Here is a 27,753-nt window from a genome sequence, read left to right on the forward strand (position 1 = left end):
TCATTATTCTTTTTCATCATTTAATTATCTTTGATATTAATCTGAGGTATAACATTTAGGTGGTGTTCAATTATTCGAGATCAAAGTAGTTCGATAATATTTGAAATCAATATTAATTTTGTGACACATATATACCAAGAGTCATGAGACAAAACTATTCCTACGTACGTGCCAATGTCCCTAAACTAAGGTGTTATTCGGTTGCAATGACTCATTGTTATGTGATTATCTATCTAGACAAGATTAAGATGTGAGATTATTTTAGTCGGAGAGATGGTTATTACTCCCTCCGTCCACGATTAAGAGTCTCATTTCTAAATGATGCGGGTTTTAAGAAATGTTAAGAAAAGTGAGTGAAAGAAAGTGAATGGAATATAGGTCTCACTTGTATATATTAGTTTTAAATGATATGTGAGTAAAATGAGTTAGTGGAATGTGGGGTCTCTTCACCATTTATGATAATTATGAACCGAGACTCTTATTCGTGGACGGATAAAAATGAAAAAACGAGACTCTTATTCGTGGACGGATGAAGTATTAATTTTCACATGATTAATCATCTAAGATTAAATAGTGATCAGATTGACTCTCATAAATTCAATATAGTACTTAATAGTAGTATATATTAATCATGAAATATATAGTGTTGCAAACAGAACATCTCTAAATTGAAACTACTCAATCCACCAATATATCAAGAGATTATACCATTTCGAATCTATTAATATGAAATCGGCACCTTCTTACCGGACTATTTCCCACCTAAACTAAACCGGTTGCCGGTCAATCATGGTGAAATGGAAAGGTCGACAAATAGTTTGAAGTTGGGCCTATTGCATTTATTGCAACCCCCATCTATTGCTTTCCGTACCAACTGTCTACCGGCATTTCCCGGTCAACTTTACCTCATCTTTATTGACTATGTTTTTCTACAAATTATAGATTACAAATTTAAGAAGTGCAATATTAGAATTAATCATGTCCAATTTTATCGGCCTAGCTATACACAATTTTTTACTTTTGGATCAATGATTCTTTTGATCTCATGTTGTTTAGCGTGTATTGGGAAATTGAAACATAAAATTATTAGTCAAAGTGTAATTGGCTTTCATTTCTTTGCTACTATTCATGACTTCAAATCACACACAATTAAATAAGTAAAATTTGCCAATCCCCTTCTTTCACCGACGGTGCGTGTTTATCCCACTATAAAAATTAAAAACACTACCTTTATATGTATACTTCCTTTGTTTTTATATAAGTATCATATTTAGTTTCTTTTTTTAAATTAAATATTACTATATTTCAAATCAAAGAATATGATTATGACATTCTTTCTAATCTTATCTCCAATTAATACTTTTCAAATTTCTTAATTAATGGCGATCATGCATTTATTACGGTTCATATCAATCAATACATAAAAGTAAACCTTTTGTTTTCATAATATGAAGTATATACGCTTTCATTTTAATTAAACCAAATATATATATAGACATGTAATAATGTGGAAGTTACATATGAAGAAATGTTTTTTAAGTCGTTAATTAAAAAAATGAGATAATATAAAAAAACAATAAGCTGTAATCCAAAAACGTATCCCCACAAAAAGAGAGATTGTGAAAAAGAAAAGCAAACTTCTCAAAAACTCTCTTCTTTCACACTTCATCTCTCTCTCTCTCTCTCTCTCTCTCTATGATGCTCTTGACGAAGACATATGGAGGAGGAAAAGAGCAAAGAGCCGACACCAACAGAGGATTCTAAACCATCAATATCCAATTACAATAATCATAATCAAACCATGATGATCATCAATCAACAAATCTGCAACACCAACACCTTATTCGATGATCATCTTAGCTTCATGGACGGTCACGATTTCGCCTGCCCTTCTTCTGCATTCGACGATTTTTTCCTGCCGCCGCCGCCGCCGCCGGAGAGCTCCGAGATGGCCGCCACCCCCAACGCCTCCTCCATCTCCTCCTCCTCCGCCGAGGCTGCTGCCAACGATGACCGGAAAAGGATCAATCGAGCTGATGAGGATGAGGAAGAAGAAGCAAATAATGAAGACAAGAGTAAGAAAGTGTAAGAACTAAAAACCCTTTTTTTTATATGTCTTTGACTTGGAATTCACACATTCACACTCATGGAAATTAACGGAGAAAGTGTCTTACCAATTAAGTTGTGCTTCAGTGTCATCTTTATCACGATTATGGATTTATTTTTTGAATTAAAACCCACAATTTTCTAATATTCTGAACTGAATAACTCGAATTCTCGACCTACTGATTAGAAGGGAAGCGTCTTACTGATTGAGTTGCGCTTACTAATGGGGTTTGTGTGGTGTGTGCGTGATCTGATTATTGGGGAAAAAATCTCATGATTTGATGTGTGATGATGTTTTTGTTTCTTGTCTTTGTTTTTTATGTTTTTATATTTATTTTTTCAGATTGAAACCAAAAAAGAAAAATCAGAAAAGGCAAAGAGAACCAAGATTTGCTTTCATGACAAAGAGTGAGATCGATCATTTGGACGATGGGTATCGATGGAGAAAGTACGGCCAAAAAGCTGTGAAAAACAGCCCTTTTCCCAGGTATTTTTTCACACTCTTCTTTCATCTTTCCCCCTAATTATAGTATAATTAATTAATTAATCACTAATCAATAAAGTCAATTTCCCTTGCTCGTGAATATAAAGGGATGGTGGTTAAGAAAAGTAGGTCGTCTTTAAATTAATTAATTAAATCATACCATAATCGGATCAAAATTAAATTATTTAAAAAATCACCTATTATGTGTTTTTATGTGTAGGAGCTACTATCGTTGCACTAGTCCAGCATGTGGTGTGAAGAAGAGAGTGGAGAGATCTTCCGAAGATCCATCAATTGTTGTCACAACCTACGAAGGCACGCACACTCACTCCTGTCCCATCACGCCACGTGGCGCTGTCGGCTTCGGCATTTCCCCGGTCGAAGCCCCCTCCCCCGCCCCCGCCTTCCACAGGGGTGGCGCTTCGTCGTCCCTTTTCGCCATGCCTCAAATTCATCACTATCCGCACCAACAACAACAACAGCAACAGCAACCGCGACGACCGTATTTTACAAACTTGACACAAGCATCACCTTTGAGTTTTGGGAATAGTACTAATTCTAGGGTTCCACCTCCATTTTTGCCATCATCAACAAGTAGTGGATTGAGAGATCATGGTCTCCTTCAAGACATGCTGCCATCTGAGATGTTGAAGGAGCCAAAAGGGGAGTAGAGAGTAAGTTTTTTTATTTTCTTTTAGTTGGTAGAATATTTCATATTTTCATTTTGTCATATTTATTAGCTAACTAGCTTTGGAATTTTGGGGTTTGCTTTTATGTGTGAATCCCATTTTATAGACTAGCTCTATTGATCATGTAAAATTATTTCACTAGTTTTGTCTAGGAGGGATTAGTTCTTTTGTTTGTTATTGTATTTATACTTTAATTTCATCTACATATGGATAGTTTTTTAATTTAAGTTATATGAAACACCCTTTGTGAATGGGGAATCATGTCCTATTTATACATAGAACTTAGGGTTTAGATTTGTAAATATATGGCATTAATTACATGTGGAGATTAACTAGTTTGCTTATGAGAATAAGCGTGGGAGTTGGAATTGATAACATTCTTGGAAATGAAGACTCTCAAATAAATGATGTGGGAATTTTGGAATGTGAAAAATCGTGTGAATTCATTGCGTGTAGTTTAAATTTTAGTGCAGGTGCAAAAAATTGCAAAAAAAGATTCATTAACTGATGGAGTAGTACTATTTTATTGAAGTTCATTAATGTGGAAAATTGTTTTATCTTTTATTTGACTTGGCGACCATATATAGATTGATTTACCATATGGAGAGTGTTTTTTTTTAGTATATATGAAATCAGCTGACATATGATGGATTTTGTCTTCATGAATTATATGTTGATAAAAGTTTTATCAGTTAGCTAGTTGACCATAATCAGAGAGCACTAATTTTATTAGTAAATAGGAAAAAGATAATAATGAATTACTTACTATTGCATATTATTAATATTGTGTCGGCACGTATTAATTAGAATATGCAAATATATTTCTAAATTAATATTAGCGATTTGTTGCTTCTTTTTTTTAATCCTTTTCGTTATTTGTATTATTTTCTAGCTCTTTATTTCTTGGAAGTTTTTCATCTCTTAATTTACAACGTACTGCTATCAAATAATATAAACTAACTTGTCGATATCGAGCTACTCAAATAATATAAGTGTACTATAAATAAGACCCCTCAACTTAGCAAGTAGCTAAAAAAAGTAATGATCCCCTCAAAAAAATTATGTGTAGCATGTGTTGAATATAGATGTGCCATTACCTAAATTTTTAATAGGGACCGAGCTAATTACGAATTAAATTTAGCTTCTATATATTTTACCTTATAAATTATAATGTTGCCTTAGTCTACTCCACATGGTTAGCGGATTTTTCAATTTGCGCTTGTATTTAATTTTAAAAAAAAGATAGGTAATTGCCCTATCAGGGTGCGTTATATTGCTAACTATTTAAATTGCTAACCCTGTTAACTCATCAATATAGTGTATTAAAAATATCAACACGGTGACATCAAAATGTCAACACATAATATCAACACATTATATCGAAGTTCAACAAAATTATGTGTTGACATTTTAATGTCATCGTATTGACATTTTTAATATACTGCGTTGATGAGTTAGCAAGTTAGCAACTTAAGAAAGTTAATAATTGATCACACCCCTTGCCCTATATGAATAATTTATAATTAAGTACTCCGTGTGACTTAATAAAAAAATGTTACTTATATATACGGAGTATATACTTTTTTTTAAAGTAATAGTAGTATTTCGACAATTCATTGAATTGAATGTTAATTATCAGATGTTATCATATGGATAATCGAACTGGGATTCCATTTGGGGAATAAATTAATCCGAGTATTATATGTAAAATAAATATATTAATATCATTTAAAAAAATTATGTATACAAATGCCATGAACAATAAATATAGCATGACTGATATTTACCCTTTTCATTTTATAACCAGTGATGTTCTGTATATATATTTTCTTAATTTTCTCCATGCATTTATCGACAGTCAACTAATGAATCGAAAAAATTATTGATTAAAAAAAAGCCTATGCTTTGTTTTAGTCAAAAGTAGAATCCCTTGAATGTGGTTTACAGAGATAACACACTACTTTAATTTTAATTAATTGTAAATACCAATTTCCATATTTATTCATTTATTTTGTGCACTACTTGAATCATCCAATTATAACAGCACAGACATTGCAGATATGCATTTAGTTAGTGTATAAAGTAAGCCTATTTGCGTCTACATAGTAGATACCTTAAATATGACTTTAAGTATCTAAATAAACGCTATTTTTGATAATTATCTTCAATACTTTCTCTTCAACAATTTATACGTATATAAAAAGCGAGTTTTGGCCATTATTTTGAATGTTTATAAGTTTTGAGTAACATCTTGAAAATTTAGGAATTTTGAGTGATGGTCATAAAATGTTAGTACGTTTTAATAGAATCACATAATAACTCCCCTAGAGTAAATGTCATTTATAAAATAATATAGGCATATGCAACTGCCGATGGGGTGGGGAAAACATTAAAATTAGTGACTTTTGAAATCTATGGCCAAATTAATGTTAATACATTAATAATATATGTAACCCCACATGTAACGACCGATGATGGTGTGATACAACTGCCGATTGTGTAGGGAGGAAAATATTAAAATTAATGACTTTTCAAATCTATGACTAAAGGTATCCATTGATTAAATCATAAGTTAATATTCATTTTAATTATTATTTATTACCTAGAAAATGCATTTTTGTTACTATAATGTATAGTGGAATTTCAAAGGTTTTAGAAATTATTGGTAGCATTTAGTTTTTGTCTATAAATACATGTTCTTTCATTGTAGAATTATCTTTTCAGTACAAACATTAAATAAATTTTAAAATTGCTTACTCAAGGGATTCAACTTCAGCAGTTGACGGCGGGAGCTCTTTTGCAACGGTTAATGAAGTCGAAGGCGATGGAGATATTTTCCTATAAAAGGCAAAGAGCTGAAGACGCGAGTCTGTGGAGAGAGGGTCGTGTAACAGAGGTGAAAAGAAAATAACACTTTTAAATCTTATTTTAAGATCATTCTCTATTTAAGTGTTTTAGTTCATAATTAAATTTTTTCTTAATGGTATTATATTTTATTTTTTGTTTATTTTGCTTGAATATTTTCTATCTTAGCGATGATAGTTATTTTTTCTCAAATAAAGAAATAACAGAAGCTGACTATTTATAACATTTGGAAGCTAAAATTGTTCGTTTGTCGCCAACTTTATTCATACTACTATCAAAATAAGAGTAAAAAATATTTTAAGTCGCACATAGCGCGTAGGTTAATACTAGTTTAACATAAACATCGAGCCTTCCACGACATAATTCAAGCAACAAATTGAAATTCCAAATCATTTCTCACCTTTCATGAATCATCATGACATTGTTTTGTGTTTTTCAAAAGGTCAAACAAGTTTGCAACTTTCATGAAATATCAAAGCTTTACCATTTGTACAAATAGCTCCAATTGTCAAGCCAATAAAATACAATTACCAACCTAATAATTCAAAACAAAACTTTCCTTAATTAGATGATGTACTTATTCATGAGATAGTGTACACAAGCGTTTGAGTTTGAGTGGACCATCATGATTTAGACCAAAGTATACAATAGAGAACACAGCCTAAAAAAAATTTTGTATATGAGACTGATAACTTAAAACTAGTTTTCCACACCAACTAAGGCTGCAGATTGATTTATACACTACACTAGCAAGTTAATTGCTCTCTACCCATAATAACAACACAACGACAGCCGAGCCCAAGCCTGAGCACGAGGCCGAGCACGGCATAGAAATCTGTTACAGCTAAGCAGAAATACATTATTGCAACATCATCGAATTCATGATATAACAGTTGGGTTACTTTAGACAGCGATACGAGAGGGACGAGTTTGTGACTAGTAAGAGTGCTGCTGCGGCTCCTCCACGAGGATATTGGTAATGTCGCTCACCCGACTATCTTATAGTTAGGAACTCGGTTCCCCTCATATTTCGCCTGAACGGGTAACCATCATTTTTGTTCATACAGATCACATTCCTGCAAAAACACACATTAAAACTTTCAATAATTATTATTTTTAAAAAGATTTAATAAAAGGCTCAACGTATAAAAATTGTGTAGAAGAGTAGAAACCTGAATGCTTATTCTTCCACATCCACTCCTGAGACGCCTGGACAAGAAGCAAAATATTTAAATCCTCAACTTTTTTTTTTTAAAAAAGGGTGTCTGTTTAGTCAAATCTGACCTGTTGATAGCGTGCAGGATCGTTCGCTGGAGCTTGTGCATACCCAATTTCCTAAAATAGTGAAGATAGTGGTTTCAGGAAAGTGGATTAGGTTTTTCAAATAGCCAAAGGAAAAGAACTCCACTCATCTGATCCTCCATTCCTTACCTTAGTGCCTTGTTTTGCAGAAAATCCAGGGACATGGTACTGAATATTGAATGAAAGAAAGAAAAAAAAGAATTTAAATTGTGAAATCCATGCGTCTACATTTATATATACATGTAAACTGACCGATGATTGAGCAGCCTGCTGGAACGGCTTGGCTTGGTTATGGATCTGAGCTTGCATTTGAGGAGCTTGTTGCAATGATGGTCCTGATGGGTGAGAATGCAGCTGAGGGTGCGGGTTAGACGGCTTCTGTTGCTGGGGCTCATTCAGCGCAAGCTCTGCAGGTTTCTCCCACTACAAAAGTATATTCGATATGAGAAATGTTTATATGAACACGGCACAAACATATAATACACGATGAGACATTCCACCTTGCTTTCACCAGTCAAGCTGTTGTAGTAGTACTTGTATCCATCAGGGGAAGTGTGCTCGGACCAATTGCTTGTAGCAGCAGCCGGAGTACCACCAGTAATGGCAGGTGAGGGGTTAGTTGTTGTCGTTGCTGAATCTCTGGCTGGTTGCGTGTTAGCTGTGTTTGCAATGGGCTGAGATACCGCTCCAGGCCAAGGAGACTGGAAGGAAGAAAAAAGATTCTTTACAATATGTTTACGGAGTAAATTTGTGAAGGTAACAACGATTTAGAGATATGTATATAAGCAATACCTGCTGTTTAGCAGCTACTTGACCCTGATGAGTTGCTAGGTTTTGAATCGCCGGTTGTCTCTGTTGCAGCTGCTGTTGCAGCTGATTTAGAGCTTGTTGAGAAGACTGGAAAGTAGCCTGTAGAGTTTGTTTCTGTTGTGACAGCATTTGAGCCAGCTCTGAAGGCGGCTGATTAAAAGGTTGAAGTTGTTGAGGATACTGTGGCTGATTCCCCACTCCAGGAGCTTGTCTGTGAGCAGAAGAAGCGCTATGCTGCACTTGTATCTGGGAGGGAATAGATGGTTGACTGTTCTCTCCTGGCAGAGATTGTGATGGTGGGGCCTGACTGTATGGGGTCTGTATCAGACTGGGTTGCATCTGTGAGCCCGGTAAACTATGATTGGAGAACGATGTCGTGTTTGATGGAGGTAACTGCACAGGCTGTGGTGACTGAAGAGGTCGCTGCCAGGGAGATAGCTTTGAGCCATTAGAAGGAATTTGTGGTACGGACTGGTTATTATTCTGAAAAGAATAAATAACAGAGGTTAGCCCCTCAAAAATAAGATGCTTTCAACAATAGAGCTTAATTTTCCCACTTACAAACTGAGATATAGGCGCAGACAAGGCAGGAGGTGCAGGAAATGAACTGTCCATACTGCCAGGAATAGCTCCAACAGGATACTGGATTGCCATAGAAAACATAAGTAATATCACAGGCGAAGAAGAATAGGATGAAAGCCCCATGACCACTCGTAAAATAATACTAGTCAGTAAGCTCTTACTGGAGTAGAAGAAGCGGCCATATTCCCAGGCCTAGGCTGATACTGATTAGGATAACCTTGGTTACCAGCATGAGAAGGCGGTCCTAGATTCTGCGTGCTTGGCCACGAATTAGGATTGGGGCCACCTAATGGCTCGTGATGATCTGACGGAGTTCTACAGATGATCACATGGAGTTCCATTAATTCTCAAAAAATTAGAAGCCTTTGAAATTTAGAAGTTTTATGTTAGCAGTAAGTCACAAGAAAGAACCTGATCCCAGGGGCAGAAAATCGAGGGCCAGGTTCACCAGAAGAAGGAACACCTCTACAGAAGGACAAACAGATGTGCGATGAATTTAGGTGCATTTATATGACTCCCTAAACAAGGAGATGAAAATGAGCAGTGTGCAAAGCTACCTCGAATCTCCAGGTCTAGGTCTTTTAGGATCAGCAAATCTGACAGTTAATGGTTGTTCACAGCCCTGTGATCCATAAACCGAACAGTACGTTTATCATTGATCACAAGTACGAATGTGGATATCCGGAATTAAACAACCATTGAGGAAATTTTAAGGGAACATACCCTCATAATATATATTCCATTTAGAGCATCAATGGCCGCTTGTGCCATCTCTCTCTGAGAGTATTTGACAAATCCACAACCTGCACAATGTCAGAGAAAAGAAAATATCAAAAAAAAGAAACATAATTGCCTCTAACTCCTGTAGCCTAACCATACAACAACACCTTTAAGTGACGTAAAAGGCAAAAGAAATATTCTTTAGCTTATATAGTAAATTGAAGTCCCAGTCCTGAATTAGAAGAATTTTCAAGGATATTCACATCACATATTTAGCAAAAGATGAAAGAGAAGCCTTGGCCTCAAGAAAGGGAACAACATACCACGGCTCTGCTTCATCTCATCACGCATAAGATAGACATCCTCAACTCTACCATAAGGTAAAAAGATCTGAAGAGTAATGCCAGTCATTATGATACTTCAAACAAGTAACAATGACAGTAACAAACAAATGGTATTACGATAAATTATGTAATCTAACAAGCCACAAAAGGTGCAAAAATATCAAGAATAATTTATGCAATGAAATGCAACAATATATGTAGAAAAAAGCTAGCTTTGAGCAGAAAAACATACCTCTTCAACTTCCTTCTCAACAGCCTGTTTGTTCAATGACCCAACAAATAGCTTGTATTCGGTTGCACCTGAGATCAAATTTACAGACCAACATTTTACCAAGTAACTAAAAGTATTAAATCACCCATGAAGATCAATAAAAGAGTCTAAGGCAATAAATATATTCACAAACAGACTATTTTGAGCATTAAATATTGTAGAAAGACAAGATTATCAAAACACACCAATACGTTCTCGCTCTCCATCTGCATATCTGACTTGGATAGGAGTCATTCCCTGTGTAACCCAGGAATAAATATATATATGTGCACAAGTGTAAGCTATAGGCAACTGAGGAACTGACAGAAAGATATACCCCAGGTAACGTGTACTGGTTATGCAATGCAGCAATTGCCCTGTCAGCCTCGTCAGGAGAAGCATATTTAATGAAACAGCATCCTGCACAAGCCAAAGTTGGCACCAACATTTTACAATGATATTCATTCTTTATCCGAGAAAAAAACAGGGCACAGTAATTTTAAAGCTTACATTAAATTATTTTAGGTAAATACTGAAGATAAAAAAAAATATAAAGATACTCCATTTATATCACATTAAGAAGCATTAAATATATCTGGATACAAACCCATATAATTCTAAAGCTAAAACTCATAGACAACACCGAACAAGGTACAATAACAGCTATTCTTTCATAACTAAAGAAAAAAGGCAAGGTAAGAAGAGCTTAAATAAAAAGCAAGGTAAAAAGGGCCAAAATGGATAGCATAAGTTATATTACATCACAACTTAATCAGATAATTACCAAAACCATCGACAAAATCAAAATATCACCAACATACCAAACGTTATCTAAGTCATCACTCGTAACAAGATAATTTTATGCACAGCTAGTCAACCACAAACCAAGAGATCATACATCATCAATTTGTTCAAGAGATGAACACAGAATTTGTGACAACAAATTTAAATTAATCACAATCAGATACGGAATGTGAAAATAAGCACTTTGCAAGGATAATTAATGCACAAGCTTTGTACTAAAATAAGATGGTATCACCCAACTGTGATAACTGTAACAAACACAGATTATCTTTCTTAAGTAATCAGATAAACTACCAATTACAATCTAAATTAAGTTAGCAGAGGTGCTAGACATAGACAGAACAAGTAGTGTTACAACAAAATAATAAAATAAAGATTTAAATGATTGTGATAACACAACCACAACTAGCACAATAATCGTAGGCAAAACTAAGGATCTACAAGAAATTGCTATTGCAAATAGTTAATACACAGTTACACACTATCAGAAAACCAACTGAATCGTGACAGGTAGTAAGGTAACACTCCTAAATGAATCATTCCCCACCAGACTGAAAAGAACTAAGGATCTAAACGAAATTGCTATTGCAAATAGTTAATACACACTATCAGAAAACCAACTGAATCGTGACAGGTAGTAAGGTAACACTCCTAAATGAATCATTCCCCACCAGACTGAAAAGAACTAAGGATCTAAACGAAATTGCTATTGCAAATAGTTAATACACACTATCAGAAAACCAACTGAATCGTGACAGGTAGTAAGGTAACACTCCTAAATGAATCATTCCCCACCAGACTGAAAAGAACTACTGAGGGGGTAAAAAGAACCAAATAACAAATCGTTAATGGATGAAGAAGAATGAATCAGTGTTCAGGTTAAGTGGAGCGCCAAATAAAAGGGACCTTGGAAATTGTAATGCCACTAGAACAACCGTCTGCATCAACATATAACAATAGGAAATAGCTATGGTTCATCACATTCATGTGAAATTCTACAACAGCTGCTCCATAAACTAATGGGCACACAATTGGATCAGTAACATAAATAGTGTATCTCATTCATATTCTGCTATGAATATCTATACTAATGAAAATTGAAATAAGCTATACCCATCAACATATATGCATCTACGGAAGTGCATCAACGGAACTAACCAAAGGATCTTCATTCAACAAAGTGCATCAACGGAACTAATCATAGTTAACCCAGCAAGGTCCACTATTCCAATCACATTAGAATGTTAGAGACACAAAACAGATACACTCTTGCAAAATCCTATACCACAATACTATTTATCTAATAGGCTGAAATAAAATGTAGATCAACACAACACATCCACCATATTACTGATAAGAAACGTTACTATCAAGGGGATAAAACAGTGTTGTCGGTCTAAAATATCCAGTACGCGGTACTACTTTGGTTGATCTCGGATCATACAATGAAAAGATTCACAACCGAATATCATGGTCGACAAAAAATAAAATGAGACTGTCCAGATCCAATCATTAATGCAAATATGATACAGCAGAGTAGAAAATAAAACCAAGCTGCTTAAGGAGCTCACTTTCATGTAATTTATTATGGCATGAAACCAAATTGGCCATACTTGCATGCGCATACATATATACTTTTCGCATCACAATGAGAGGAGAAAACTGAAGATAGTAGATGACATGATATTTACATATAAAGTGCCCATTCATACAATCATCATCATCATTATGGCTAAAACCACATCCAATCAAGAAATGTATAAAGTTAAAAAAGCCAACATGTTCAGTTGAGCGAATGGATTTGGCCATACAAACAGTTCAAATAAGTCAATTTCTGAACACAACATAAATGGTTGGTTTGCTGGAAGTTTTACTGACTATCAGAGTCAAAACTAATAGCATGAATCCCCATCAGCTAAATAATACAACACACACAAAATCCAGGAGATACTTATGTGGCACCACATGAACACAAAGCTAATCAATCTCACAAACAAAACACAGCCGCAACAAAAATATTATACTGAAGATAACAAGGATAATCATATGGTCTCAACAATGAAACAGCTACAACTTAATCAAATCCATCAGCACGGAAGCAGTTATGTGTTCAGACCAGCGGCCGTGAATAGTGAAATATTGACAATGGCCCCAATCTTAAGCACCAGCAGACATAAATATCTTGATTTAACAGCACATGTAATTTGCAGAACTAGACAAAAAAAAATAAACGAGAGAGGGAGAGAGATTTCACCACAGCCACTGAATAGTAACTTGCATACACAAACATCCATAAAACTGATTAATGCACAAGACTGGAGAGAAAATGTAAAGAGCTGTGATTACAGAATGAACCTTATCACTTCCAATTCATCTCAATCTTTCCAAATTCGACATACACCAAACATGTACTTTTGCAGAACTAAACGAATAAAAATAGAAGAGACAGGAAGAGAGAGTGGGAGAGAGAAATTTCACCACAGCCACTGAATAATAAGTTGCATACACCAAACATCCATAAAATGATTAATGAACATTACTGGAGAGGGAAAATGTAAAGAGCTGTGACTAGAAAATAAATCTCATCACGTCCATAATTCCATTTCATCTCAATCTATCCACATTCACCATGCACTAAGCAAAATGAACTAACTTAAACCATGCACAGAAGCTTATAAAGTGAAACCATTTAACAGCATTCAAGCAAAATTAAACTACCACGATATGTAAAAAAATAATTTTAACCCATTCATGAGATAAACAACAGATTATTGTCTCCCACGTTACAACATAATTTTTGTCAGAGAATTAGTGTAAAGCAAAGTTAACATGTTCTAGACTGTGCCACATCTAAAGAGGTCTACAAAGGCCAAAATTGTTCACCCTCATTAGTATACAATGGTTAACTTATGTAATATTTAGACTAGTCTTCTTCTTGGATGATGGAGCATGTACAGAAAAGAAGAAGGCGAAATGAACAACTGACGAGAAACATAAGGCTACAATGGCATCCTTCAGCCCTCCAAAGGACCTGAAAAGACACTTGCAAATAATTTTAATGTAGTAAAACACAGCATAAAAACATACCTTGTGGCTGGCCAGTCCTCTTATCCTTGATCATAGCAACTTCCATCACACGCCCATGATTTTCAAATAGAGGTCGGATCTAGAAGAACATAACAAATAATAAATACGCCTCAGTAACAACAATAGAACTCGTTTACAATTGAAATTGCTCAGGAGAGAAGTTCAAGAGCATGTCCTTAAATGATCATCAACAATGCATATATTCAAGAATTGAAATCATCGATACAAATAACTTACATCATCTTCTGTGGCTGTCCTCGGAACAGACCCAACAAATAGTTTGGCGAATTTAACTCCTTCTCTGCCTAAAAAACAAAAGAAATTTTTATTAATTCAACTAGCACTATATGTGGCAGTGGACCAAGACGAACAACACAAAAAAAAAAAGAATTTTTATCCACAGTTCACAACATCATCCCATATTCAAACTATGACCATTAAGGTAGTAAACAACAACCATCATAAGGAAATGACATATTGAAAAAGAAACTTGAAAACTATGATATACTAGAATAATAAAGATTCCAGCTATCATTATCTCCAAGCACCAATCTAGTACATCTCCAGAAATCTATTCAAGAAACTGACCAAGAATAATTAAAAATTATGACAAGCATCAAATCCTTAGAGTTCAATATTTACCACTCTTTAGACTCTCATTACCAAATATTTTCACATATTACATATTGACCTTTGTCCATTCTTTCATCTAAACTGGGCCGCACAACAAGTGCAAACATCACGATGCAATCTAACTTTTGACCTATAGTCCAATAAAGTAACACCACTCAAACTCACAAAATACCTGGAGATCTTTCTCTACCAGGGTAACCACGTTTTTGGCCCGAGAGAGCTGTAGGAGGCCCCCCATAGTTATCAAACCCAAAGCCTGCACCATCACCACCGCCTCCATCCATTGGTCGAAAGCCTCCAGCTTCACCATCACTGCCAACCGACCTTCTAAAGCCTCCACTATCACCACCACCTCTACTCATCGGTGGAAACCCTCCAACATCTCCACCGCCACCACCCATCTGCGGAAACCTCCCGCCATCACCTCCAAATCCGCCGCCCATTGGTCGAAATTTAGCAGCATCAACCCCACCTATCGGTCGAAACCCTCTTCCCCCAATTCCACCCATCGGCCCAAACCCATCTCCGCTGCCAATCGGCGGTCGAAACCCCCCAATTCCATTCCCAATTGGTCTCATTCCCCCAATTCCATCCCCAATTGGTCTCAATCCCCCTCCTCCAACGCTTCCCACGCCGCTGCCGCCGCTAGGCGGAGACCGGTAGGGCGGCGGGCTGTCAAACGCCCTAATATTCTCCCTTCCGCCGGTATAACCATGAGTATTGTCGCGCCCCCCTCCTCCACCGCCGTCTCGATAATTATCCTGTTGACGACGGTGTATCGGAGCTCCGCCGCCGCGGGAGTGCCTATCGCCTGAATTATACTGGTGAGGTGGAGCGCTGCTATTGCTATACCTATCAGAACCTCTACTCCTATCGAATTTCTCCATCAAACTTGCAAAATTGGATAAAACCCTAACCCTCTATTTTCAAAGCTGAAGATTTGTGCAGAGAAATTGAGTGACAGAATGACCAAATCATGAACAGAATACCAAACGACACCGTTTTTAAACCAGTGTTTTCACAGGAGTACATAAATTTTTTTTATTGGGCTTTTTAAATTCAAATCAAGCTCCAAAGCCCAATTTCAGTTAATCTATTTCTATTTCTATTTCTATTTCTAACTTTCTGAATATTCTGGTTTTACAAGATTATGGAATTTATAACAGTAAAAACCCTTTGTCTTACGTATTTTTATGACAATATTCTTTAGGGTAGGTATGAGCATTCGGATTTCGGATCGAATTTTAGCCCAATTCGATTCGATCCAACCAAAAATCCAAAATTTCAAGAAAAAATAATCCAATTTGATCTTAATTGTCCGAATATCCGAATGTGTAAATTTGAAATCCGATGAAATCTGATCTGGTCCGATATATCTAAAATTGCATAAAATATATATAATAATCTGTAAATCCAATTCTAAAAATCCAAAATTTTGAAAATCTAATCCCAACAAAATCCAAAAATATAATAGTGCCAAAAATATAATTAGAATTGTTCAACACGGAGTTTTATATGTGATAAATATGTTTTGGATTACGTCGAATTTTAAAATATCCGATCTGATTCGAAGATCCAAATATTTTAAAATATCTGAACCGTACCAAAGATCCGAACTAAATTTTAAATTTCGTTTTTGTTCAAACTAGATTTTGAATTTAGGATTTATACCCTACTTTAGGGAATTAAATACCCATATGGTTTGTTTTCTGCATGTCTCCTAATAATAGATGATGAAATGCTTTAACATAATAGCCCCAATCTATTACGTAGATTTCTTTAGGATAGGAGTGTACCTTTTTTATGGAATTCTCACATTTTTGTAAACAACAGTTTTTGTTAGGAAAATGAAATGCTAACAAGTTAACGATAATGAATTAAATCAAATATGAACTCATAAATCTTTTTAGTAGTTGACCTAAAATATAATAATATTCCTTGTTTATTTAAGAAATCTTTTCTAGTAGTGATATATGGCATGTTTAAATCGATTATAAATATCTACTCCGTCCATCTCAATGTAATATATTTGTATTTATTATTATGGTTTCCCAAATTAAATGATGCATTTCATATTTTAAAAAAGTTTAACTAACTTATTCTCTTTTGAATTTATTATTATCTCTTCTCTAATATATTTTATTATTATTTTTCACTTTAACTCACTAATTTTCTTAATTTATATATCCAAATAAGTGAAAAACATGTCACAATTAACTTGGGGCCGAGATATTAATTAATTGTTGGTGTGCATGTATTGTGAGTACAACCAAAATTATTTATGTGATGAAATAATAAAAAGATATGAAATTCACGTGCTATGTTGATGAGCATCACATAATTGAAGTGATGGGTCCAATAATCCCCTCACCCACAAGGCATGATTTAGCCTTCATTAAATACAAATATGTTATACGTTTTGTAGAATAATGTTGTCGCCATATCTAAATAATTTATGTCCCTCATAATTCAATGCATATTCATATGTGTTTGGCCAATGGAACGACCGTGGATTCCATTTTCATTAATATCTCATGTCAGAAGAAAAAATATGCATTTCAACATTTTACAAAAATATATCGCTTGATGTTTACACAAAAATAATATAGTGATGTTTATTTACATTCGATTAGTGTGTTAAATTCTCTAAAAATTATGTCTCACATCGACTTGGAATGATTCAATCTAATTTATATAAGTATGGATAACTCTCCCCCTTATGAGGTCTTTTAAGAGGTGAGTGGCTCATCTCTAATATAGTATCGGAGCGGGCCCAAGTCGATGATGGTTTTCTCTTTATCTCTTATCTACCTCACGATTGGAAGACCGATGTCCTTTCCGGCCCACACGTGAGGGGGCGTGTTAAATTCTCTAAAAATTATGTCCCACATCGACTTAGTTGTGATCCAATCTAATAATATAAATCTAATCTATATAAGTGTGGATAACTCTCCCCCTTATGAGGCCTTCTAAGGGGTGAGTGACTCATTTCTAATATAGTGTGTATTAATATGAATGCTCATTTTCTACCCAAGAGTGAACCGACCTCTTTTGGTTATTTGAGAATTTTAAAATATAAGTCCTAATTATCTGACATTTTAGAATTTAAGATTAAATTCGTTTATCTTTCAGAATATAGGATAGTGTTACGTGAACTTTTACAAATAAGGATTTTATTTTTTGTTTTTATTCTTTTTTCCTCTTCATTCTAATAATATTTCCTTCAAAAAATGTATGAATGCGCCAAACTATCCATTTGTGAAATCTATTTAAAATAAGTCATACGCGTAGGGCTGCTTAACCGGCCGGTTCCGGTTCTATCCGGTCCGGTTTGACCAGGTACCCGGTTACAAATTTTCATGAATCCCGGAATCGGAACCGGAACCGGATCCGGTCGGTTCCGGTTCGGAACCGACCGGGTAAGAACCGGTCGATTCCGGTTACGAACCAGATCCGATTTATAGTTTTTGATTTATTTTTTTTTAAATAATTCAACATCTAGAAATATAGCAATTAATACCTACAAATTCAAATAAACACACAAAAATACAAATCAACAAGATAATAATATTTATCATCCAATACCTAAAAATAATAATTCAATTAATACCTAAAAAATAAAATCAACACAACAAAATACTAACTAGTATACAACCAATATTCCAATAAGATAATAAATAAGAGTAATTTAGTTAAACTTACCGTAAGATTAAGATCCTATAATATTATTATTTATTCGAGAAAGTTACGTAGTATATTTATATTTGATATTCATAATATTATTAGAATTTAAAATTGAAAATCTAAAATTGATTTATTATTCGGTTCCGGGTAAGAACCGGTCGGTTCCGGGTAGAACTGGAACCGAAACTTTTTAGAAACATTAGAACCGGTACCGGAACCGGAACCGGTGAACTGGTTCCCGGTTTCTCAATTACCCGGTCGGTTCCGATTCCGATTCCGGGTACCCAAGAACCGGAGAACCAATTAAGCAGGCCTACATACGCGTATATTTCGGTGAGAATTGAAGTGTGTATTTTTGGAGAGAATGCGGTGGTGCAATGCAATATTTTTCATTTTTTAATTTATTAAATTAATTTTCTCACGGGCAAAACGTGTATTTTTAGGGAGAATGTGGCCGTGTAATGCAATATTTTTCTTTTTAAAAATTTATTAAATTATTTTTTCCATTGGCAGGGTGTGTATTTTTGTGAGGGAAATAATATACGTTTATGGCTTATTTTAATTGGATTTCATAAATGGGTAATTTGGTCCAATCATATATTTTGTAAAGACAATAAGAAAAAGAAGAGAAAAAAAATGTAAAAAGCCAAAAAATCTTTATTCTAAAATTTTCGTGCACCTCGATTATGTATTCTGAATGATCTACTAATTTAATCCAAATATAAAATATCGGCGAATTAAAATCTATATTCTAAAATTTCACTAGCTATTCTTGGGTATCAAAGCTATTTTTAACACCCTATATTTATATTTCCACAATCGAACTACAATATAATTGAGCACTTCACATATGTTATTCATTTTGTTAGGGAGTACTTTTTACTTTTATCTTTATTGTTCTACTGGTATATATTTCTAACTATGTATATTTATATATTCTTATTAAATTAAAATTATTGAAAAGGTACAAGACAAGTGTCATTAATCACTATATTCTAACTATTTGTATTTATATATTTTAATTAATTTTAATTAAAACTATTGAAAAGGTACAAGTGTCATTAATCACTATATTCTAACTATTTGTATTTATATATTTTAATTAATTTTAATTAAAATTATTGAAAAGGTACAAGTGTCATTAATCACTATATTCTAACTATTTGTATTTATATATTTTAATTAAATTTTAATTAAAATTATTGAAAAAGTACAAGTGTCATTAATCATAAAGGGAATCGGATCGTGCCCAATGTTGTAGATTTTAGAATGTAAATGAATTTTCATAAAATAAAATTTAATTTCCTAACGATACTATTTCTGTATGTATACAAATAGAAAACCAAATTGAACAGACGGTTAATCGTCACTTCATAACCCGAAATTGGAACCGGTGCAGCATTCCGAACCGTTAGACGGTTCGGTTCAGATTCAAGAATTTGAGAAACCGAAATGGCCGGATCAAAACCGTCGGTTTGAACCGTCAGTTCAACAGTTTAAAGTAGGTTTCAGGCTAGAGTGTAAACTTTTTCAGGTGTAGTGTTGCATAAAAGTGGTGAGAATCGTCGGTTTTCTGTCAGAACCCGGTGGTTTTGGCCATAAACCGTGGACTAAACCGCAGGTTCTGCGGTTCCGGCGATAAACCGACCAAAATTTCAATTTTCAATTTTTTTTTAAATATGATTTTTTCCAATTTTTCTCCTATAAATACCCCCTTCCCCGTCATTTCTATTCACCTCATTCATGTGTTGACAAAGATTTCTCTTCTCAATCTGTATTTTCTACTCTCATTCTCATACTTCAATTTCAATATGTCTTCTTATTGTGATGAGGACATGCATCCCCTTCTTCCACCCGTACCACAAAGCAGTAAAAAGTCTAAGTTATCATCAACTATGTCTATATTTGTTAAACATTACAAGAATGTCTCAATAGTGTCTAGTAGCGCTGATACGCTATCTCAAGAGATGACATCGGAGTTTAATGCATGTTGTAACTACTGCAACAAAGTCTACAAATTTAATGATGGTGGGGGATATCGTACTCTCATACGTCATATGAAGATAATTCATCTGATCGAATATGGCATGCCCCTACCACCAACTAGGCAAGTCAGGTAAAAGAACTACGTGAGCTTTGATTCCCCAATACAATTGAGCATTGAGGATACGTAGGCACCTTAACTTAAATTTTAAATCTAAGTTGAACTCAAGTCCTTTTTCCGTTATTTCTTTTTTTTACATTTGTTTCAACTTAAAAAATATGCAAATATAATTAAATAATTGTATTTGTATATACTCTAGTCAGTGAATGAGACTTCTCTATAAGACTAAATCCTTGAAACTTTTGACAATTCTACCATAGTTATTGATTGTTAGACTAAACTCAACATTTAAGGTTGTATTGCTAAAGGTGTCCTCAATTTAGTCATGTAGAAACATCTTCTTCGCCGACCAAGAGTATATACTTATATATTCATTGTTCAAAACTTCAAGTCTTTTTTGTAGGGTCTTGTTAAAATTTACAAGTATGTTTTAATTTATTATTTAATACTTCAGGACTTCAAGTCTTTCGTAAATTGCAATCGTTATAACTTATAATTGTAACTTGTAGTCTCATTGAAATTTATATCAATAAATTGCAACTATCATCCTTATTGTTTGAATTTTATTTATGCGCCTTTTGTAGATAAATAAAAACTAAAAAGAAAAAAAATGAACCGTCGAACCGGACCGGAACCGTAGGTTTCGGCCCAAAACTGGCAATTTTGAACTGCCGCCTGAACCAGTGGTTTTTTTGAACCGGAACTGGAACCGCTGAATACCTTGTCGGGCTGATTCAGGTTCAAGGAATTTCTGAATCATGAACCGCCGGTTCCGAACCACAACCGACGGTTCTTGAACTGTAATGTAGTACAAAAGGTATTCACGAAGAAGGGATGCTTGCTAAAACTATGTATCTAACTAAAAAGCAAGTAAATTGGTTTATTTTGGATTTTTAACAAAAAGCTAGTGCAAGACAAAACAAGAAAGCGACATACAAAGAAATCACATAAATAATACCACTTCTAGCTTGTTTTGGGCCACTTGTTCATACGAATCCTAATTTCTATTTACTTTCTATTATTTATCGGATAATATTGCTTTTACGATCTCACGCAGCTGATCAGTGATTCGTGGAAACAGCTCCAAATAATTTTAGAAACAACCCCAACCAAACTGACATTAAATTAAAATATTATCTATATATGACGCATAAAAAAATAAAGTAAAATCTCTTAATCTCTTACTATTATATACTAGTAGTAGATAACTATTCCATCAAACATCCTACTCATACTATATGAAAAAATTAATACACGTTACCCAAATGTCGCAAAAACTAAAATTAAAATAACGTGCTACGCATATTTTCACAAACCAGATGTGTTATGTGTACATGGACAATAACATTACATTCACATATTATTAACGTAATAAAATAATACTCCATATTAAATAAAAAAAAAAGTAATACGAAGAATGATGAGATTCAGACCGCCAAGATTAGTGGACTTTGCTAATAACAATGTGTCGGTGCCAAATCACGTCGTTTCGTTTCTAAAAAACTGAACTTCTAACGAAAGACACAGAATCCCACTTTCTGTTCAGATGGGATGTCGCTTTCAGACCTTGATGAATCATTCGTGTATATATTTGTTTATCATTTTTATATGTATACACACAATGTGCTCTCAACTCATCTGTACACTCACCAACAACAATAATTCATGCTTGTTTTTGCGAGAGAGTATTAAAATCTGGCTTTAGCCGTCTTGAATTTTCTACTTCTGCGGTCAAAGTCGCTGGGAAATTCAAGCAGCTCAAAAGGGGTGAAGTGAAACTGAGAGAGAGGAGGCTAAAAATCGAGTCTTGAAATATTTGCTGGCATTTCCAGAGAAAGGGAGTGAGAAAAATTGGATCTTGAAAGCCCCCAAGATTTGAGATTTCAATTATTTCAAGTTACATGTGACAATCTTGTATTATTTGGATCAGGGACTTCTTGAATTTGCTTTTTCGCAAAAAGGTACTCTTTGTTCTTGAAAGCTCAAGTGCTCTTTCTCTCTCTCTCTCAGTGATTTTCTTGTGTTGCTGTAATTTAGCTGCATTTCAAATCTTGATTACTGAATCCAATTTCTTTCCATCTTTGTTTAGTTCAAATGTTGTTTTTTTCTTGATTCTTGAATCTGATTGTCTTAATAGTTAATCCCATTTCGATTAGTTCGATGAATTTGCCGATTAATGGACATGGTTGACTGCTAATTTTTCTCTTCTTCACATCAATAATTAAAAATCTAGTTCCATTTTGTTCTTTTCTGAGCAATTATTTGTGGAATTTTTATGAAATGTCGTATTCTTTGCCCTTAATTCATTGTTGTAAGCTACTGTTTATTTCATCGTAGACTAATAATGCTTTTGTCTTACTAATCATTTTTGTTCTTTTTATTTAGCTTAGTTTATGTGGCTGTCTCTAGCTAGAATTTGTTTATGGCTTTATAAAAGTAGACTGCATTTCTTAGTTTAGTTAGTTCAAAATCTTGATGAATTTCTACCTAATTTCACAGTTCATGGAAGCCTAGCTTTGGAGAAAGGGAAAAAGAAGCTAAAAAATGGATTTTATCTCAGCAAAAGAGAGGGAAATTGTGATTGATATAGATAGATTCATCGATACGAGTACAGAAGGAGGAGCTTCTTCTCTTGCAGATGAGAATCTAGGGAATGTGGTTTCGATTTCTGTGAGTGTGGACGAGAATCCGAAAGCGGTTGATGAGATTTCACCGCAGACGGGGAAGAATGGTAAACGGGAGAAGGGGAGGTCATCGGGCAAGAAGAAGTCCTCAAAGCCTCCGCGCCCTCCAAGAGGGCTTTCGTTAGATGCAGCCGACCAGAAGCTCATCAGAGAGTTATCCGAGCTAGCCATGATTAAACGTGCCAAGATCGAGAGGATGAAGGTCTTGAAGAAGATGAGAGCAGCAAAGGCGTTGTCGTCTTCATCAGCATCATCCAGTGGAAGCTTGATGGCTCTGCTTTTCACCTTCATCTTTTTTGCTGTCGTCGTTCTTCAAGGTAGTTTGTCTCGTTAAAAAGAGCGTGATTGCTCATTATTTCTTAGGCCTTCGTCTATGCACTTGTTGTGAATGTTCTCAAATGTGAACCATGTTGTGTTTATTTATAGGTTGCCACTCTTCTGGTGTGGCTCATTCGAGTAATTCAACCGTTGCTACTCATGGCTCGTTGCAGTCGAGTTCAAGTGCAGGTGTACCTTTAACCAGCAATGGATCTCCCGAGTATGTCATTTTCCTCGATTTATCTAAGCATGACTCAGTTTTTTCCATACTTTTGAGGTAACTAAGCATACCTACGCGATTTTCTTGCAGTGTTATTATGCAACCGGTTCTTGGTCCAGACATAGCAAGAGGTGATGCGGAGAAATCTGTACATTAAGGTCGAGACGCTCTTGCCTCTTGGAGAGAGTGTGAGACACGAGCGTGCATAGCTAAGTTCTATTAAACCGTTTTTTTTAGTATATAGGACATCTTCACCCTTTCGCTTTGAAGCGTGTTTTACGCTATTAGCTCTCTAATTGAGTGATGAGAAGTGCGTTTGTATAGTGGAACTTGAATGTGAGTTAGTCGGGTGCCTTGGTGCCGTCTTGATGTTGTTGTGATCGTAGATATAGACGAGTTGCATCTCTTTTCGCATCGTCTTGATGGCGTTGGAACCACGGAGGAAGGCGAATTGCCTCCCTTTCGGTGTCGCCTTGATGATGCTAGAGTCGTCTTTTGTTCTAAAATCGTGTTTATCTTGTTAATCCACTCTGTGTTCATTATATTCATCACCGATAATACTACTCAATTGTTTCACTGCAAGAGTATATTTTTTAAAACGAATATTAAAAAATATTATAATGTGTTTTGTGAAAGAGAAATAAAATTGATTGGCAATGACACACTAGTTACACAATTAAAAAAAACTTTATTAATTCCTAAAATAAAATGGGTACAGGTGTTCTGTGATAGAGAAATAAAATTGATAGGCAATGACACGGTATTTACACAATTAAAAAACTTTATTATTTCCTATATGAAAATAGGACATGTAAAATGAGACTAACTCATAAAAGAAAGTGAGATATTTTGACATAGACAAAAGAACACATTTTAAAAAATACTACTATATTCTTATATTTTTCGAACTACCGTACCACTTTTAAATTCATGTGCAGCCAATTAGTTTCTAATCCAAATAAATTTAGTAATGCACTCATACAAGTTTATTGATATGGAAATATAGTATTATTTCTCTACTCGTCTCAACGGAGCCAGCTATATTTAACAAAGTAATTTTGTGATTAACTGTAATTCATGGTCTAAATCTTCGAGTCATTGTAAAAATAGCATGAAATCACAAAATATATAACAAAATTGGCATGCATTCAAAGATAAAAATGGCTCTAACTTTAGATAATACAAAAATGGCATGAACTTTAATAAAAGTTGTAAAACTGGCCAGAACTTCAAAAAATACAATTCATTTCCGAAAATCATCACATCTTTCAAACATGTCTAATACTATGTGAGAACAAAATGTCTGTATTGTACTAGTAAAAAATATTGTATCATTATTTAATTTTTTATTAAAAAGTTGAAATTATTGTTGATTCCCTATACTAAACATTACATAAAGTTATAAACAGCCCTTGACTTGATGAGTATATGCCAAAAGAGCTGAGGAATAAGGTAGATTCTTGACGCATAATCAAATAGGACACGAATCAAGAATATAATACTCCTATAATAAATTAATATATAATGGGCTTTATAAAATAAACTAATCTCTAATGGGCTTACTGTAACTACCCATATAGAGCCCGACAACACTAATACCTTTTGTACCTATTGTTAATCATCATATTATAGAGACAAACACCATTGCAAGTTTGCAATAACAATTAACAACACCCAATTAAACAAAAGATCATAACAAATTAAAACCTAACACAAAAAGAGGAAAAGTCAAGCCAACAAGCTTTAGAATGAAAGAACCAGCCAAGCATCCATTTTCACTGATTCATCAAAACAAATTATAGAAAAATTATTCTTTCAACATTTCAAGCACAAAATATAGATCATAACACTGATTCACCAAAACCCTTATCATCAAAACAAATTATAGAAACTTTATTCTTTCCCATTTCAAACATGAAATATGAATTATATAGTCTCACCGGAAATAAATTTTGCTCACCCAATCTTTCTGTTTGAGCTTTTTGTTGGGAAATTAAAGTATATACCGAAAATATAACTTCGTCTTAAATTCTGAACTAAAAACCCAAATTAAATCCAATAACTATACTATTAAGAAATATATTAATTCACACATAAGTATTCACAAAGTACAACCACAAAATAAGAAGAAATAACAAAGCATAGTAGCCAAACCTAACGACTCAAACACATAAACCACAGCCCATAAAACGTCGTCGACCGACACATCAAGCCACCGGGAGCTTGCAACTGCGTTGAAGAAGTCGAGCTCCGGCCACTGAAAAACCCACCGTAATCCTACGCACATCACCACCAGAAGACCTAAGAGAGATTTTTCTAAAGAGAAGTTTTTTAAATAAAAATTTGTTGTAGTGATTGCTTTTTGTTCGAACTTTCTTGAGACAATTTGGCTTGGTTGTTGTAATAGTAATATTCCAAGAATGGTATAGATTGGATATTTGGGGTGTTGTGGTGATGACAGTGATGTATTGAAATCGAAATATTTATTGTGATAAGGCTGAGATTACATTTCTATCAATATTTGATAAATGTCGTTTTCATCCTTTATTTATTTCTATGGTTCATTGCAAAAGAAAATTATTTTAATATTTTTTAGAGCTAATATTAATCCTTATGCTTGACTACTTGTTGTGGACTTGTGGCGTATCCTAATATAGGGAGTACTAGAAATAATAAATTACAAAATATTTCCATTTTTGAAGTAGGATGATTTATATGTGATTATTATTATAGAGTAATATAAATATTAGAAATTCACGATTTTTCAAATAAAATTGAAATTCTTGTGCGATTTTATCACTTCTTGATAGCATAGCTCGTATAATTATATATAATCCTTGCGAGTTGTGATCAATGTTGAACTAACTTTAAAGACCGAACTAGAGACTAAATTAGAGTCATTAGATCTAGTTTTTTTATGAGATTTTGCTGATGTGTAAATTATTTCGGTTTTCATTACAAACTCATTTTACTTCATTCTAGCAGGTTTATTACTTCATTCCGGTAATTAATACCTTGAAACTATAGTATGTTTTTACTTACTTCCAGTAGGTTTTAAATGATTCAACACATGCTTCATTCGAATTCATTGAACTTATTCACTTTAAAACAAATAATTTATTCCAGTAGATTTATTACATCATTCAGAAACGTTATTAATTCATTAGACATAATTTTTACTTCATTTCATCAGGATTTCAAATGCTTCAACACACACTTCATTCAAATAGTTTATTACATCATTTCATGTGCTTATTACACCATTCAATTAGGCTATTATTCCATTTATTGTTAGCACTATGGCGGCAGTGATAGACATTGCAGAGAGACAGAACGGTACCCGACGGAGAAATCTTCTGTATGTACTGGAATGAAGTAATAATCAATATTGGAATGAAGTAATATTCTGGAATGTAGTTAAACCCTCCTAATATGTTATGAGTATGACTTATTTGCCCTAGGCTGAAGTAAAATAGGCTCGAGATGAAGGCGAAAATAATTTATACATTTGCGCATCTTATCTATGAAAAACTAGATCTAAAAATTCTAATTTGGTCTAGTTCTACAATTCAGCAATAAGGAGTGGATTTGAATATAATCATACTCTTTATTACAAATAAAATTAAACTTCTTGTGCAATTTCAAATAATTAATTTGTGTAAATCATTTGCACATAATCATACTCTTTATTACAAATAAAATTAAACTTCTTGTGCGATTTCAAATAATTAATTTTTGTATTTATTTACATTTTCTTTACTATATATCACATGCTAAGTTGTATTTAGCTAATTATTTTACTTAGTAATTAGCTATTTGATGGAGTACGTACTTACCACATTCGGACAAAAAAATCCTTGTCATTTTGCTCAATTCCATAAAATTAGTCATACTTTTATTTTGGCTAATTTTCTCTATTATGAAATGCTCCTTAGTCCTATGTCATTCTGGACTATTAATACTTGATCATTTTTTTTTAATTTCTCTCTTATTTTATGAATTTTGTATTAAAGTTTATGATATCTCTATAGTTTCTATTTTTAGAAGATTGGGAAAGTATATATATA

At 34.0% G+C, this 27,753-nt stretch overlaps 3 protein-coding genes across 5 annotated transcripts; 2 read left to right on the plus strand and 1 right to left on the minus strand.

The window, feature by feature from the left end:
- Positions 1–1,717: 1,717 nt before the first annotated feature.
- LOC125193255 (probable WRKY transcription factor 48) lies at positions 1,718–3,540 on the plus strand. The gene is made up of 3 exons (XM_048091023.1): positions 1,718–2,085; positions 2,450–2,593; positions 2,811–3,540. The coding sequence occupies exons 1-3, from the start codon at positions 1,718–1,720 to the stop codon at positions 3,259–3,261; spliced, it is 963 nt and encodes a 320-aa protein (XP_047946980.1). The 3' UTR covers positions 3,262–3,540.
- Positions 3,541–6,806: 3,266 nt separating this feature from the next.
- On the minus strand, positions 6,807–15,658 carry LOC125194094 (flowering time control protein FCA-like). Of its 3 annotated transcripts, none has more exons than XM_048092119.1 (19): positions 14,849–15,658; positions 14,281–14,348; positions 14,044–14,122; positions 10,490–10,572; positions 10,359–10,410; positions 10,135–10,202; positions 9,882–9,948; positions 9,562–9,641; positions 9,396–9,460; positions 9,250–9,303; positions 9,000–9,153; positions 8,818–8,898; positions 8,239–8,739; positions 7,947–8,147; positions 7,699–7,869; positions 7,576–7,614; positions 7,429–7,479; positions 7,317–7,353; positions 6,807–7,220 (listed from the first exon to the last, which is right to left on the minus strand). In XM_048092119.1, the coding sequence occupies exons 1-19, from the start codon at positions 15,561–15,563 to the stop codon at positions 7,213–7,215; spliced, it is 2,574 nt and encodes an 857-aa protein (XP_047948076.1). In that variant the 5' UTR covers positions 15,564–15,658; the 3' UTR covers positions 6,807–7,212. The 3 variants fall into 3 exon arrangements, with proteins under 3 accessions (XP_047948076.1, XP_047948075.1, XP_047948077.1); XM_048092118.1 differs by having other exon boundaries at positions 8,818–8,907; XM_048092120.1 differs by lacking the exon at positions 7,576–7,614 and having other exon boundaries at positions 8,818–8,907.
- A 6,370-nt stretch (positions 15,659–22,028) lies between these two features.
- LOC125193141 lies at positions 22,029–24,234 on the plus strand. The gene is made up of 4 exons (XM_048090884.1): positions 22,029–22,425; positions 22,964–23,465; positions 23,575–23,686; positions 23,777–24,234. Exons 2-4 carry the CDS (start codon positions 23,009–23,011, stop codon positions 23,841–23,843), a joined length of 636 nt encoding a protein of 211 aa, XP_047946841.1. The 5' UTR covers positions 22,029–22,425; positions 22,964–23,008; the 3' UTR covers positions 23,844–24,234.
- The last annotated feature ends 3,519 nt before the right edge of the window (positions 24,235–27,753 follow it).

This window comes from Salvia hispanica, chromosome 6 (genome assembly GCF_023119035.1).
Source record: "Salvia hispanica cultivar TCC Black 2014 chromosome 6, UniMelb_Shisp_WGS_1.0, whole genome shotgun sequence".
Lineage (NCBI taxonomy): Eukaryota > Viridiplantae > Streptophyta > Magnoliopsida > Lamiales > Lamiaceae > Salvia > Salvia hispanica.